This window comes from Polyergus mexicanus, unplaced genomic scaffold, assembly GCF_030449975.1.
Source record: "Polyergus mexicanus isolate NDT 795.1 unplaced genomic scaffold, iyPolMexi1.0 SCAF_16, whole genome shotgun sequence".
In the NCBI taxonomy this organism is placed as follows: domain Eukaryota; kingdom Metazoa; phylum Arthropoda; class Insecta; order Hymenoptera; family Formicidae; genus Polyergus; species Polyergus mexicanus.
In genome coordinates, this window is record NW_027223336.1 from 6,761,295 (window position 1) to 6,778,618 (window position 17,324).

Below are 17,324 nucleotides of genomic sequence, written 5' to 3' on the forward strand. Positions count from 1 at the left end.
CCACCCTCTTCAGCATACGTATACGAGTACTTCGCAGATCGCATAGCGAGATACAATTCTATCTATTAGACGTCCCGACGAACACACGCCAAGAAATGAAACGGAAAAGATGAGAAAGAAGCGGTATACGCCGTTCATTTCTCGTGCCATTTATCAAATCTCCATCTATAATCTGGACCACTGAAACAATGGCTACCATGTAAACGCCTTCTCTTTTTCTCTTCGTCTCATTCCCCGTAGATAAGATCTCCGCGGAGATTAGAAAAGGCTAATGCGCGAGAACGACCTCCCACAGAAATTCTAAATATCTCAGTAAACAATACGCGATGTCAAATATCTTTTATTATTATTAGAACTAAATATTAATTCATAATTAATTTAGTATAAACAAAAGAAAGCGTAATATAATTTAAAAAAAAAATTAATTCTACCAATATGAAAAATCTTAGATTACTATATTTTTATATTTTCCTAAGAAAGATTTATATATTATAAGCATATATTTTACAAAGTTAAGGGAGCAAAATAAGCCTAAGGAAGGAATAGAAGAACCGCGGACGAGACAGCTTTGTCTCATATCTCGTCTAATCCTAGCTAGTTGTCTAATTTTCTCGTACGATCGTTAAGCTAACATGGTGAGAGCATTCCCGGTCTATCAGCAGCCCGCGCTTTTCGGCCGTCAGCTACAACGATAGAGCGTAATTTCGAACTCTTATCAGTCGCCACCTCCGACCTCGAGGGAAGCTTTGTCGTTGAGACAGCGAGTCGGGAAGAAGGATAATCCTCCTTCTCGCGAAGAGGGACGACACAAGCACATTTCGCGCTTCACGCGAAACGGTGTACAATACTTGCTCGTTACAAGGTGTTAGTTATCTGACCGAGAAGGAGAGAGAGAGACTCGGAAGACATCGAGAGATGACGGCGGATGTGCCGGTTGAAGAGGTGTCAAGGTAGGAATGGAACCGTCTGAAAGTGGAGGCTCGAATGATGGAGGGTTATAGACGTGAAACTTGGATGAAGTTTGGGGAGAGAGCGGGCGAATCGTGTAATCTCGTAGCTACCGGTAATTGGCGACATTTGCATATCTCCCGCGTTAACCGTTCGATGCCGCCGACGATGTGAACGGGGAATTTCTTCATCCACTCGGTTGAAACTTCTTTCGTGTATGCGATACGATAGAATCGCGCGATAAAAATAGTCGCTTCTTGCCGCGTAAACCGTGAAAACATGTACCGATATGCTCCCATGACAAAAAGTCTATATGAGAATTATCTCATTCTTTGCATTCAAGTATCGACAAGTAAAATAATTTCACAAGTCTAAAAATATAAAAAAAATGTTATAAAATATTAAAAATATATAAACAACTTCGATAAGTTTAAAGTGCCCGAAGTTTCCCGCCCGATCCGTATATATTTCTCGAATATTTTTCTCTCAAATTTTTTTCTCCATCCCGAATATTTATATCAAATTTTGTTTGCACATATATTTCTTGCGAAATAGCCTGTGAATATCGCATAAACTGACATATTCCATATGATCCAAGTGAGTGACACTGCACGTGCAATCGCTCATAAATTGAAGAACGAAGATGCGCAAGGGGGAAGAAGACGTCGCGTAATCCTGCGGCGACCAGTAATTAGCGACATTTGCATATCTCTCTCGCTGACTGTCCCGCGTTACAGCAACGGAGGAAGCGATTTACATGCGAATGGCCCCACTTTGAGCGTCGCAAAAATGACTGCGTTCTCGTAAATAAGGACTGTTTACGGATGCCGAAGAGCCTCAACACCGTGGGAGAAATTGCGACCGAGCACCGAGGAGGTAAGAAGGAGCCGCGGAAAAGCTTCGCGGTGTGATTATGAAGTGCGAGGGAAATCACTAACCGCGGAAGATAACCGCGTGAGAATTATAAATTAAATTTCTCTTTTTACGTAAAAATATAAATCATCGGCTAGTTTTTTTTCTTTTTTTAAGTTTCTTTAAAACCCCTTAAAGTTGACCGCTATCGATAACTAAGAATTATAATTTATATAACTAATTAAAAAAAAATATATTTTCTTTCTCTTATTATACTTTATCTATTTTATTTTTCTATCACGGATGTGATTCGAAAAAGAGTAAAAATAGGAGATTCACGATCAAATACGAAGAGATCGAAGAGTTTGTTCTTTATCCCGATAATTACGCTCGATAAAAGCGTTGTAAATGTCAGTCGTCTGCCTCGAAACCTTGCAAGATCGAGCAAAGTTTTGCCAGAAAGTTTTACGAAAAAGCTTTAACGACTAAGGCGAATGTTGGTCGTCCTTGCCTCAGTATTTCGCTTTGCATAATTGCGGCATAATTCGCGCGCTTTATCGTTCCTTCGTATCCTTAATGTCTCGAAAAGTTTCGGAACCCGGTCCTGAAAACCATGGTTGGGCGGCAACAATGCCTCGTTAGAGCCTAATGCGGCCGTGAAAGAACTAGGATTAAGAGTTGTAAACCACCTTGCAAATTGACGACTGTCCTTGGAGCGCAAAATCCAATAGCATTAAGTCGCGACAAAAAAAAAATATGATCTCTGCATTTAAAAAAAAGAAATCTATCGAAATAAACATTGCACGCTAATAAGCATAAAGAAATAGAAATAAAAAAAGGTATAATATGTTGTAATAAAAAGAACAAAATTAACCGCCATACATTAAGATAATGAAAATAAATCAAATTCGTATCTTATTCAATTTAAATAAAGTAGATACGCAAACATATCTTGGCGTGGATTTCTTGCAACCGATAATGTATCGAAAAGATCGCTCGCGTAACGAGAAAAATCCGGCTTTGAGTCAGTACGTGGGAGGACATGTGCCGACGAAAATTGGAAATACGTTTCGGCAGGATAAGACAGGGGATTCGCGAGGGTGAAGGGTCCACCCACGGGAAGCGTAGGTGAGTCGGAGTAAGACAACTCCTACGCGGCGGCACCACGCTTTATTGCTAATAGGATGTTGCCCGGTTAATTCCCAGCAGAGAAGCTGACTCGAACGAATGGAGAGTTGGTAAAGTTTCGGGAAGAAGAAGGCTAGTAATAAGAAAGAAGAGAGAAGACCGAGTGGAGGACGAGGAGATGGAGGTGGAGGTGGAGGTAAAGGGTCGGATTGCGACGGGGCAACCCCTGAAATTTTACTGCGAAACGCCCGTCCCGGCGAATTTGCATGGAAATTCACCGCCGAGGCGAGACGTACACCTCGTGAGAATTAACTCAGTTACGTCTAATGAGCGTCGCGAAGATGGCGAGAAACTTGGTGGAAGGTGCCGTCGAAAAGATGGCCCTCGCCGATCGATCCGCCCAAGTTCGCGGTGCACATCGGTACCTGCGTCCAAATTCTACATGAATATATTAAACAGGTTGAGAATGATGGATATTTCAACCCTTTTGGTCTTGTTCCTAGTAAGCTATATCTGTTCCCATAATTTTTCCTCTATAGCTTTGACTCTCGCATCGCTATGCCGTTCTCTCTCTCTCTCTCTCTCTCTCTCTCTCTCTCTCTCTCTCTATTCTATCGTATAAATAATAAAAGTAATAAAAGAAACTGGAATATTGCCATCGCGATACGATTGCGTTTGCGGGCAAAACCACAAATAATTATAATTGTTAATTATTACGAAATCGAAATTTTTAAATGTCTCGCGGTATTTTGCGAACGAAAAATAAAAGCAATTTGTACGGTTCGTTAATTAGTCGGCGTGTACTTTTCGTGCCAAGCTGGATAGAGATCGCGCATGATAAAATGGAACGCCTCGGGCTATTCACCGTCAAGCAAATCTCGAATAAGAGAGAATTCACAAAAGAATAAATCATAAAAAGGGAAAGGAAAAAAGAACTCTTGCAAGAATGAGAGAAACGACGAACGCGATGACGTTCGCGAAAATAAAGAAAAGCACTCGCAGTGCCGTGTCGGAACTTGGGCGCGACGCACGGAACTCGTTTAAATTATGAAATTACTAAACCCGTGTATAAGCCTGTCCGTAAGCTTCTTACGAGAGTAACTAACCTCATAAAATTAGTGGGTAGGTGTAAACTTGCTCCTCCTTGCCAGTCGACCCCAGACATCCCGTGTCGCCTGCGGAGTTCTCTCCGCAACCCTCTTCTTCTTAATGCCGGCCATTTTCGTGCCACGCACCTCGGCTTCCGTCACCTCGTAAAACCCAGTCGAGACAATGCGAGAATGTAGCGAACAGCGCGATGGGACTCTCCCCCCCCCCTCCCACGCCATTCTCGTACGCAACCCTCAAAAAGCAGAACCCTTTCCCAGAACATTCGCGCGACGCCCTCCGTAGTAACAGCCACGTCGCGGTTTACCTTCCTGCTGAAATGTCGTGAACACGCGGGAGCATTCTCGAAATTTCTTGAAATGACCGGAATTGGACGGGAGCCTTTTCACATTTTTCTCGCACGGAAGCAGAAACGTTGAGAACGAAAATCACGGAAGAGCTTGAGGGATTTTTTTTTCTAATCAATTCATAATTATACAATCTTTAATTATACTTCTAAAAAGGATACTTTCTCGCGTATATGATATATATCACGTTATACGAAAAATATCGAAATTTTTCTCGGTTATACAAATGCCGTATCGTTTCCTCGAAACAATAACGAAGCGCTTGTTTTTAACGAAGAAAGTTTCGGCGCGGTTACCGGATATTCATACCGTTCCTCCCAGCTGGATGAACATGTCAGTTATATGTAAGTACCCTTAAGTGCCGGTCTGTCTCGCATAAATTAAGTAAACCGCGTGTTTAAATGCAAAGCAAGGCCCGCGAATAAAATGGACGGATCGTGAGAAAAGAAGAGACAAAAGAAGGAGTGAGCAGCAAAGAGCTAGAAAAGCGTCTCGGTGCTTCATTCAGCCCGCTTGCTCTAAATATGAATGAAGCGCGATAAAAAAAAAAAGCTTTATATATATATTTTTTTTTATACGTGCTCCTGCATTTCCTCTCTTCTCTCTTCCATTCTAAAAATTGAGTCACGTAATGCAAAAACGGAAGCAGCGACAAGATGCTTTTTTACGGCCAAACCAATATAAAAAATAATGATAAGGTAGATCCGTACTAGAGACGAACATTTCTTTTTATTATTATCAATATTTACCAAGTTGCACTTGCATACCGTCGTTTCTCCTACATAATTTTTTTCATATCAAAGTGTCAGCAGAGGTTTTATTAAACAATATAATAACGCGACTAACAATTTTTCAGAGAATTCCCTTAAAATGATATTGAAAAATAAAAATTGTAAATTTGTAATATAATTATGTATTTATACGAATATGAAAAATCTTGAACAAAGTAAACAACAAACGCATGCGATTGGAAAGATTAAAATACAGAGCGTATAAGTGATGAGAAAGCAGATCGGATGGAATTACGGAGGAGGCGGTCGGACGTCACCTGATGGCCCTCACAGAAACGATCTGCCAAATCGAGAACCCGACTGGTACCACACCCAGCCATTGTTAACGAGAACACAATGTCACGCTGTATAATGCACAATGCACTCTCGCCAGCACATTAATGCGCAATGATGCGCGCGCTCGTGTATCCACATCGCGGAACCTTTTTGCTTCATCGTCCCTTAGTCATCATACTAACAAAAAAATAGCATATTATGTATACTAAAACCGTATTATCGGCTGTAACAATCGCTTTAATCTTAATTAATACACCACGTGCTTCAACCTCTAGTCCTTTAAAACAGTGATTCTTAATGATCTATACAATTATTTTGCCTCAATAATCTTGCATATTTAGTAACTATCGATAAAAATATCTTATTTTCAAACGAGTGATGGCCAGCTGTCATCAGAAACTTTATATTCTCCAGTTTTAATATTTAAATAGCTGCTGCCATATTTGTCAAATATTATTTATTCTTTACACACTATCCTCTCCCCTCCAACCCTCTCTCTTTATTTGAATAAAATATTAAAAACTGTAGCTCGAGCACCAATGGTACTATGTAACTACTCAAATATTTGTTTTATTATTAAACTCGCGCGTACATTCGGATCATTGAAATGTTTCCATCGTGCATCCATTGCGCGAATCTATATCGTCGACTCTATTGCGATACGATATCGCTATCATATATATCTTTCGTTTTTCTCCTCGGAAACAATATTACCGGACAGCATTTAATTTCCTGACCATTGTACACGGCCGACGCGCGCCAATCTCCTCCGGTAATTTCAACTGCGCGACGGTTTCGCGTGTTAGCTCGCCGGAGAATCGAACGTGTGCGAGAGCTGAACCGGCGCCCGAATGTGACATTATCTCGCGACGCCGACGCCGGTCGTCGTCCCCTCGTCGAGACTCCACGGTAACATGCAGCCGTAGCGAGGCGCATGTTCGCCCGATAAGCACATTGTGCTGGCAACTTCCTGACGGTGATAACATGTGCGACACGAAGTCTCGATTTCGCGACCGTTCGCGCCAGCGAAGACCCTGAATATTATTCTCGTTATGCATTTAACGCTAAATATGATTTCGATGCACTATTAATCCTGTGAACTATCTACCATCTGCGATATATGAATTAAATTTTCCACGCATACTCTTTCTTTCTTTTCTCTCTTTTTTTTTTTTTGTGGAATCATTTTATATACGAATAATCTCGAAATATTTGGTTAAAAAAAAATAAATAAATGAAGAGGATTGTTAACGACAAGAAAAACTCAGGTCAAACTTCATTTGGCGTCGAGAATCCTTAATCACAACGACGAGACGCAAAAAATGAAAAAATTTGTATTTCCGGTCATCTTTATTTTATACTGATGAGAAACGAACAGAAAATCACACGGGTATTTCGTGCAACAAAATAATATGGACTAAAATGCAAACACCGTAATGCTGAAAACGTATTACGTTTCGCATACTTCCATTTTGTCCAATTAATCACGGACTTGAAGATTTGGAGTTTCAAGTACCCTTCTTCTTCGAGAAAATATAGAACCAAGGGATTCAAGATCGCAGAGAAAATAACAAATATGATATCTCTCTATAGATACCTATGTTTTATTTAAATCTTATTTACTAAAACTTTGAACGCGACGAAACCATATGTATTGTATTTTCTTGTGTAAATAAGTCTATAGAATTTTAAAGAAAATTGCATTTTATTCTTAGATGCGCATAAAAGGTACAAATTGATATTCCGATATTCTTATCCTTTATACTTTTTAATATACGATATTTACCGCGATTATTTTTATGATCACAGAAGAGAATTAACGCAGGAAAAAAAAATGCTCCCGTCATGATGAATTTAATATTTTATAAAGCTCATCACCCGGTGGAATAAAAACGGAAGACATGCAAGAACGGTACCGGGCGCACCAGAAAAATGGACAATGAAGAAAGAACAAGAGAAAGAATGCAGACGCGTAAAGAGTGACGATTGTTAATTAAATCCGTTAAGCCGCAGGGGAACGTAGTTCCGACCACTCGCCATCATTCGTTCTATTTTCGTATTTGTCTTGCGGCTCTCGTCTCGAAATGTTTATTCTGCCGCTAGTGTGCGTACATATAAGACGAATAAATCCTATTAAAAAAGGCTTTTATTCATTGCTACGTGCATAGCATTGCAGTTACAATTTCATTCGAATTATAATTTGATTAAAAGCTTTTTTTTCCCCAAAAAAAAATTCTTTATAGAAATATTCAGCTTCGAAGAAACTTTTTCCTTTTTATTTTAATATTGATGGTTTTTTTATATTTTAATTTTTAATTTAATATATTTTTATTTGACAAAAAAAATGTCTTATATAATATTATATAATATAATATTGTGCGTAATCTGCAGCACAATGAAAAACTAATATCTTTTATAATTAAAAACATACGCACAATCTCTTATTTTTATTCATCATTCTTATGGAAATTTGAATGCTTTTGTATTTTTTATTTGAGGAAATTATTTTCAATAATTTTCGGAATTAAACATCGATAAAAGAAAATCGTTATATCATTAAATACATAATCGCTTTTATTTTCGATTAATCGATCCTCTTATAATAACGAACTTGCTGCTGCTGCTTCAAAGAGCAATCGTTTCCGATAAAAGTTCTGCGCGATTACCGGGTTGGCTAGTGCAAATCCTCGTATACAAAGACGACGAGAATAGGAGAAAGGAGCCAGTTGATCCCCTTCAATCCTGCAGATTGAATTACCGTTGTATTCCTCGTTGATTTCACGAAGTGGAAGTGGGAAACAGGACACGCAGGGATGAAAGCCAAGGGAGAAGGACGTAGCAAAAGGCCGGCCATGGGCTACGTTAATTGGACGGATAATGCCACTAAATCCCGAGAACCTAGGAAGGCGGTGACCGCCGAGGGTGAAGAGTCAGAGGCGCTTTATCAGAAATTAGAGGGAAAGCGCGGGAAAAAACGCGGACGAAACCGTGACACGTTCTCCAATGCAGGCCTGAGAAAGTGGCAGATAAGTGTCAAAGATTGACATTCCCGAAGGGGACAATGCAAAAGAAAAATAATTAATCGCAATACTATTAGAGGAGGCTATAATGGTAAAATTTAAAAAAAATTTATGTAACATAAATAAATGATTTGGCTTAAATATAACTGCTAATCATCTTTTCATCACCCATATTAAGTTAGCCCCCCCACCAACGCCAAATTAAATCAAATACATCAAATAATTTAGTGCTAATTATGTGCTAATTAGTTGCCGTAGTCCGAATTTTGTTGCTCAAACCGTTTAGCAGGAATTTACATTCAAAGTGGGGGGTGCTAGCTTGACATTAAGCCAGCAGCCCCCCCCCCCATAGTGAAAAAAATATATATAAAGCTCGAATCAAAAAATAAAATACACTAGAGTTTGTTGCTCTAAAATAACATAAAAATATTTTTAAAAAAGTATATTATTTAATTAATACCACTATATACTCAGTCTCGCCGCGCCGTACCATTCACTTGCGCGAAGTAAAAGTAAATAAAAAAATGTATCGCTCGCATGTATTTGGTACTAAAATAATCTGTGGACGATGTACTATCGAAATATATAAGAAACTGAATTTGTTGCTCGTCTCAAAGTATTAAAAATCGATACTTTGTCGCCGCGGACCCTATACGACGCGCTCTTATATTATATAAATTAACTAAAAGAATTTGTTGCTCGCATGTTTTTGGTATTAAAATAATCTGTGGACAATATACTATCGAAATATATAAGAAACTGAATTTGTTGCTCCTCTTGCTTTTTTAAGACGCGTTAAAGATATATGTTAAGATTACAGAGTGATCAGAGTTAAATAAAATGTAATCGTATTAATGATCGAGTTCGAATGCTAATAAAATAGTAAAATTAATGCGCTCAACGATTATAATTATGAAATCATTAATAATCATCAATGATGAATAATAGAAATAATCAAGGCAAAGATAATATGGTCAGTTTTAATTCTAAATATTTATATGATTATCAGATTATAAATAATTAATCAAAAAACAACTCGATTTTTCAATATCATCGTTTCCATAAATTAAAAAATAAATTGACATGCATATTGTTAATTTCGTTAATGCACATGTTGGATAATTTTCATTCTCTAAAAATGACGCGTTAAGGATGTTAAGATTACAGAGTGATCAGAGTTAAATAAAATGTAATCGTATTAATGATGATTTCGAATGCTAATAAAATAGTAAAATTAATGCGCTCAACGATTATAATTATGAAATCATCAGTAATCATTAATGACGAATAACAGAAATAATCAAGGCAAAAATAATATGGTCAGTTTTAATTCTAAATATTTATATGATTATCAGATTATAAATAATTAATCAAAAACAACTCGATTTTTCAATACCATCGTTTCCGTAAATTAAAAAATAAATTGACATGCATATTGTTAATTTCGTTAATGCACATGTTGGATAATTTTCATTCTCTAAAAATGACGCGTTAAGGATATTAAGATTACAGAGTGATCAGAGTTAAATAAAATGTAATCGTATTAATGATCGAGTTCGAATGCTAATAAAATAGTAAAATTAATGCGCTCAACGATTATAATTATGAAATCATCAGTAATCATTAATGACGAATAACAGAAATAATCAAGGCAAAAATAATATGGTCAGTTTTAATTCTAAATATTTATATGATTATCAGATCATAAATAATTAATCAAAAAAACAACTCGATTTTTCAATACCATCGTTTCCATAAATTAAAAAATAAATTGACACGCATATTGTTAATTTTGTTAATGCACATGTTTGATAATTTTCATTCTCTAAAAGTGACGCGTTAAGGATGTTAAGATTACAGAGTGATCAGAGTTAAATAAAATGTAATCGTATTAATGATCAAGTTCGAATGCTAATAAAATAGAAAAATTAATGCGCTCAACGATTATAATTATGAAAACATCAGTAATCATCAATGACGAATAATAGAAATAATCAAGGCAAAGATAATATGGTCAGTTTTAATTCTAAATATTTATATGATTAATTTTGTTAATGCACATGTTTGATAATTTTCATTCTCTAAAAATGACGCGTTAAGGATGTTAAGATTACAGAGTGATCAGAGTTAAATAAAATGTAATCGTATCAATGATGATTTCGAATGCTAATAAAATAGCAAAATTAATGCGCTCAACGATTATAATTATGAAATCATCAGTAATCATTAATGACGAATAACAGAAATAATCAAGGCAAAAATAATATGGTCAGTTTTAATTCTAAATATTTATATGATTATCAGATCATAAATAATTAATCAAAAAAACAACTCGATTTTTCAATACCATCGTTTCCATAAATTAAAAAATAAATTGACACGCATATTGTTAATTTTGTTAATGCACATGTTTGATAATTTTCATTCTCTAAAAGTGACGCGTTAAGGATGTTAAGATTACAGAGTGATCAGAGTTAAATAAAATGTAATCGTATTAATGATCAAGTTCGAATGCTAATAAAATAGAAAAATTAATGCGCTCAACGATTATAATTATGAAAACATCAGTAATCATCAATGACGAATAATAGAAATAATCAAGGCAAAGATAATATGGTCAGTTTTAATTCTAAATATTTATATGATTAATTTTGTTAATGCACATGTTTGATAATTTTCATTCTCTAAAAATGACGCGTTAAGGATGTTAAGATTACAGAGTGATCAGAGTTAAATAAAATGTAATCGTATCAATGATGATTTCGAATGCTAATAAAATAGCAAAATTAATGCGCTCAACGATTATAATTATGAAATCATCAGTAATCATCAATGACGAATAATAGAAATAATCAAGGCAAAGATAATATGGTCAGTTATAATTCTAAATATTTATACATGAGCTATAAATCATTAATAAAAAAAAAAACCGTTTTTTTTCAATACTATTGTTTCCATAAATTAAAAATTATATTGACAATTTTAAATGTTTAATAATAAATTCTACTGACCGACCGATGCACCGCCCTTGCATGTCTCACTTCTTTCCGCATCTGGTCATCGCGAGATCCCTTCCGTTTCCGGTTGCTCCCTTCGCTTCAAATTGAGACGAGACAGTCTATCAATTTGTCCACTAGTGCATAATCACTATTCTCATAATCACTATTTCACTCGTAGTCCAAAATCCGCCATATGCAATGACGCGGTAAAATTATTTCCATGTCGATTATAAACATGAAAGAACATAGAATCGCGTATTAATAAATGGACGGAGACGATTTTCCGTGATTCTAATCGACATTCCCGATACTCACGACATCCACTTTATACACGGGATAAACTTGTGATGGATAAAAAAAGGCGAGAAATACGGAAAGAATATTTCAATCTCGCACGCTAATGCAATACGACGGTTACCGGTTACGGAAAATTTAGGCAGGTCGAGTAGTAGTAGTAGTAGATGGGGAGGGGGGAACGCGTCGTCGAATATCCGTTCCAGGAAAAGGAGCGAGCGCGTCTCTTCCAAGAAATAAACCGTACGCGAAAAATCCTGCGCGAGATAAATGAAACTAGTTCGAGCGACGCTCTTTTGCGATCTATGAAATTGTGAATATAACTCTGAAAAAAGGATTACATTTGAAAACAATATTAAAGAATATTAAAGCAGAAACGTGTGGAACGCGACGCGCTTATATTTTCAACGCGATATTATTATATACGACAGCGAGTAAATTATTTCAGCGCCTAAAAATATGTTAAATAATGTATTCATCGATCGTTGTATCGTATTATAAAGTCGATATATCAAACCTACAAATTACTCTCGATTCGGATATTTCGAATATTCGTTCGGATGCGAAATTCATTTTCGATAGATAAAAGATGCGTGGGAAAAATCTTGTCGTTTGCGAGTATATATATATCGAAAGATGCCTTAATCACGATTACACGGGTTAATATATTACACTCGGATAATCGCCTGTTATTCGATACAAGACCCCCCCGACACTCGTTCGTACGCGGATCTCACTTTCGACGGATAAAAAGACGGAGAGCGAGAAACACGGAGCGCGACCGTAATTCGTCTTGAGACTCGCGCTTGTGGGAAGAGACTGACACGATTACGGAAAATTTAGGCTGGACGGGTAGGTGAGGAGAGGGGAGGACCGCGTCGCCGAACGTCTCGGTACAGAAGCGTTCAAAAAAGTTGGTCGTAAACATTCAGATATAAACAAAGAAGCGCGGCTCGAGAGAAAGAGAGAGAGAGAGAGCTTATATTACAAAATCTCGATCAATTTTCATGGCGAAACGATAATACAACGAGAATAATCGTTGAATAGAATGTGTAAGATTCAAGGAGGAATATATCTGAAAAGCAGCTCACAACACACCACATATGAACATTCCTAATAAAATATTCTTGATTAAGAGAAAAAAAAAATGTGTTCGGTTAGTCGACAGTTAGTTGACTAATTTTACACGTCAGGTTTAATAATATTCATGGTTGTAAAATTGACCAATCACGGTCATTCGATTCTTGATTGGTGATTGGTTAGTTTTAAAACTATGGATGTTACTGAAATCCAATTAAGAGTGACGTGTCAACGTTAATCGATGCCGCGAGAAACCACGAGTACCAACAGCTAAATGAGAAATTTTACAATTGGTGAAGCTTCGCGTCGCGTTTTTCACACGTTTCGTATTTCAATATACTTAAATATTCTTTTAAAATATATGATTCTTCTTCAATTATATGTATAATTTCGCCAGAAAATAATCGCGAGATTGCAAAAGTATCGCTCGAGCTTCGTTATCTTATCCTTGTTCGTATCGCGAAGGTTTTTTGGCGCACGATTTTTTTCTCGCAAAAAACTCGCTCGCTCCTGTTCTTGGAAGAGATATTCGACGACATTCCCCTCCCCTCCCCCCACCTATCCGTCCAGCCTAAATTTTCCGTAACGCTGTTAGTCTCTTCACACAAGCGCGATTATCGAGACGTATTACGATCGCGTTCCGTATCTCTCGCATCTTTTCATCCATCGAAAGTGAATTTTGTGTCAAGCTAGCACCCCCCACTTTGAATGTAAATTCCTGCTAAACGGTTTGAGCAACAAAATTCGGACTACGGCAACTAATTAGCACATAATTAGCACTAAATTATTTGATGTATTTAATTTAATTTGGCGTTGGTGGGGGGGGCTAACTTAATATGGGTCTTTTCATCCATTTAATTTAGCCGAGATATTCGCAATAAAAACATTGTTTACAAAATTTCAACTTTGTAAAGACATAACTGATATATCTCACACTCAGATTAAATTATTTATACATATCTCTCTCTCTCTCTCTATTCAAAAACTAAAAGAGAAGAATGAAAAAATTTTCTATCGCAAATATATATAATAATAAATAAGGATAAAAAATAGAGATCTTATATACATATATCACTGTTTATCGAATTGAACTACTTTCACGCTTCCAGATATAAACCATATTCTACAGGATATCGAAATAATTTAAAATACGAACCATATCATGTACGATGTATCTTCTTAAACTACACTCACGATATAGTGACAAGTAGCGAAGGGTTAACCATATGTTTTGCGCGCTTTCATATCTCATCCGACATAAATTACTTTATTACAACTGACATGAGTGGCATGAGTGTGAATATGCGAAGTGAGTTTTCTTTGTGTGATTCGATGCTCGTTAATATATGGCAATACTTTTAAATTATCGCCGATTATTTTTTCCGCTCGCTCCCCTATCCGAATGTGATGTCTCTATCGGTTGATAGATTATAATAAAAGTATGTATATTGCTCTATCACACAAGCAATGTTCTAAAAATATACTAATGCAAATCACATCACGATGTCTTTGCAAATCACATAATGTCGTTGATAATAACTAACATGGTTTCATAATTAAGATTCATATCGATATCACATTTTAGGCATAGAAAAGATTTATTGCATTTCTAATATTCCATTATTTCCATTCACAGATTACCGTTATGCGATGCAAGCAGAATTACGGATTGAATAGAAAACGTTGATTTTTCTAATAATATATATATATATATTAGAGGTATACTCCACCCAACAATTTTTTTATAGTTAAAATTTAAAAAGATATAATTATATATATTAAGACAAAAATAAATTTTGATCATTTAAACATAACTATTTGTGGTTCTTTGTTAAATATTTATGACAAAATGTGCACGTGCTACATCTTTTTTCATTACGCTTTCTATCGCACTATTTCGACACTCGGCGCGATAATCCTTCGACTGTAACGAACAATAAACATTTTGTCATTACGCCAATCGGGCGATAAGAGACCAATAAAATTCCCCACAACTGACACCCTCGTAAAAGCGGCGGATGAATGACCTCATCATATCTAGATTCACAGCCTGTGTTAAAAAGATCAACCTATTACTGCAAAAATTTATAATGCGAAATAAAAATCGTTTATCTCTTTTTATCTCAATACATTACTTTTCTACAAAATAATATATTAGATCAATTTGCACACTTACGGCACAATATTCTGAAAAATGTAAACTGCTAAAGATAGAAAATGTGTGCGAAATTAATCGGCTATCATAATTTTTATATTATTTGTTCACACATTTTTCATTAAAAAGTTTTTATCACCAGCTTTTTCTAATAATCTAAAATTATTATTATTGATACTAATTAAAAAATTTATGTCGATGTAAAAAATTGATAATTCTCTTATTTTAGTCTATTAATATCGCACTTCAAGCTAAAGCTGTTTCGTGGAAAAAAAAAAAAATTATGTGATTCCAGGGTACTCGTCATCCCAAGATCAATTTAAGATGTCATGTGCAATTCTTAAAATTCTCTAGCCGTTGTCGTCACATTATCCTAATTAGCTAAAACAATGGCGACACAACTTTGTAGGATAAATTGCGGCAACATACCGAGGAATCTGTTATTTTAATAGAAATCGGAGGAAAAATAGTAAAACGAACGTATAGCATTTACGGCGACTATAAATAATTATACTAATTAATTGCAACAATTTTCCGCAACAAAATGTCGTTTAAAATAAAGGAAATATTCCCACAACACACGCGCCTTCATCCATTCGTCCATTCGTTACCGCGACACTTTCAGAGGAAATTTTCCGGGCGATTTTCGCGAGCGGCAATTCCATCTCCCCGCTCTAATTGCCTAAAAAAGGAACGTGGCGAGGTTCCTTTAAGCGCGAGGATCGTCGGTGGAATTTCGTAGGGAGGAGATCTTCCTCTTCCTTTGAAGATACTCTTTTCGCTTGCTTTCTCTTTCTTCTCTTCCTCCTCACCTCCATGTACTACTGTGGACTGTGGACCACACGCGACTCACACGAAAACGCCGCTTTCCCGAGGAAGCCGGGCGTGTCTCTTCTCGCCGTGCAAAGCGTGTACCGCGCCAAGAAAACAGAGTGAGCACAGAAGAGAGATAAAAGCACAGAAAGGCATAGGAGGAGAGATCTGACCGGGCGCCAACCGCACGAAAATAGACGCGTCACTGAGGATACCGAGCTAAATTTTCACCGGACCCACCACCGGTGCGGTAGTAAAATTTTCGTTCCGAATTACCTCGCATACCTCGCGCACATGCACGGAACGTGCAAATTGACAAATTAAAATTTGCGAGGAACAGTTGTAAAGCGCTTTTGAACGCGTGTAAATATTCTAAATAAGTGGTGGATTATTCCGAAAATCTGAATTAAAATGTGCAACTCTGAGCTTTTTTTAAATAATCGTTGCGTCAAAATTGTTGACAACTATAAAATATCTTGTAAATGTTTTGTCAAAAATATTTAGAATGAACGATGAACTCTAGTTTGAATCTCCAGCTTTCAACGAATGGATGTTTCTTACAGAAGATGAGCCGATAAAATTTCGGCGATAAAATTTTTAAAATAAATCAAATTTAAAAGCAGCTTCTACGAAATTAATTTAATTTGTCTAAAACAAGTGTTTCACGTGCTATTTAAGCAATACTAAATAGTGCTCTTTCGAAAATAATAATAAAAGATAATTTCGTGCGCGCAAAAATATTCTCAATTGAAGCATTTTTTAGTAGTTAAAAATATAATTAATTTTTTTAATATCTAAATAATTTTTAATGCACATCTCAACAGTTGGATTACACAAGGGAATACATAGTGGAATAAAACAAATGCTTTTTCTTCATCGTGATAGGCGATAAAGCTATTTTCTTAGATAGCGGCTAATTCCGGCGATAATGATGCCGTTTCAGCGATAATTCATCACGAAGTGTAAATTACCCATAAACGTGAGGTGCAATTAGTTTCTCGGGATTCGTAAAACGCCGGGCCGCATCAAAGCGCGACGACTTCTCGGCGTATGCGAAAACGAGGATGTAACCAGGATCGCCAAAGGCGACAAGAAAGGAAATGTGATAATATTCTCTTGCAACTCGGCATTTTCTCCAACGAACATAACAGAGGTGACACTCGTGTTTAAAGTCACGATCGACTGTTAAAGTCCGATATCTTCGTTCAAATATACGGATATTGTACAAAATTTATATGAAATAAACATTAAAAATTAAAGCAAAAATGATGATTGTCTTAATATTGAGATGTTAGTTTTTGAATTAGAAGCATCTCAAAATTAAACATTTACGTGTTTCGTGAATATAAAAAATAACAAGAAGGAATCTCATTCTTCCATTAACTTCGAATATCTTTTAATAGATATATAATTTTAAAATTTTTAATTTTTAATCAACAATTTTTCAAACCTAATCAAAGAATTTACGATCCAAACAAAATGCGTTATTCATATACTTTGTACGCGGATTTCAT

The 17,324-nt window shown here is 36.1% G+C and overlaps 1 protein-coding gene across 2 annotated transcripts in view; it reads right to left on the reverse strand.

The window, feature by feature from the left end:
- The window catches only part of LOC138940388 (headcase protein-like), a 159,354-nt gene that overhangs the window by 52,910 nt on the left and 89,120 nt on the right, over positions 1 to 17,324 (reverse strand). Inside the window, exon 1 of one of the 2 annotated variants that reach the window (XM_070309258.1) lies at positions 11,481 to 11,613. The exons of the other annotated variant lie outside the window; for it this stretch is intronic. Coding sequence (XP_070165359.1) covers positions 11,481 to 11,522 — 42 coding nt within the window. The 5' untranslated portion in view covers positions 11,523 to 11,613. Of the gene's footprint in view, positions 1 to 11,480; positions 11,614 to 17,324 lie in introns of those variants that run through there. 2 annotated transcript variants of the gene reach the window in all.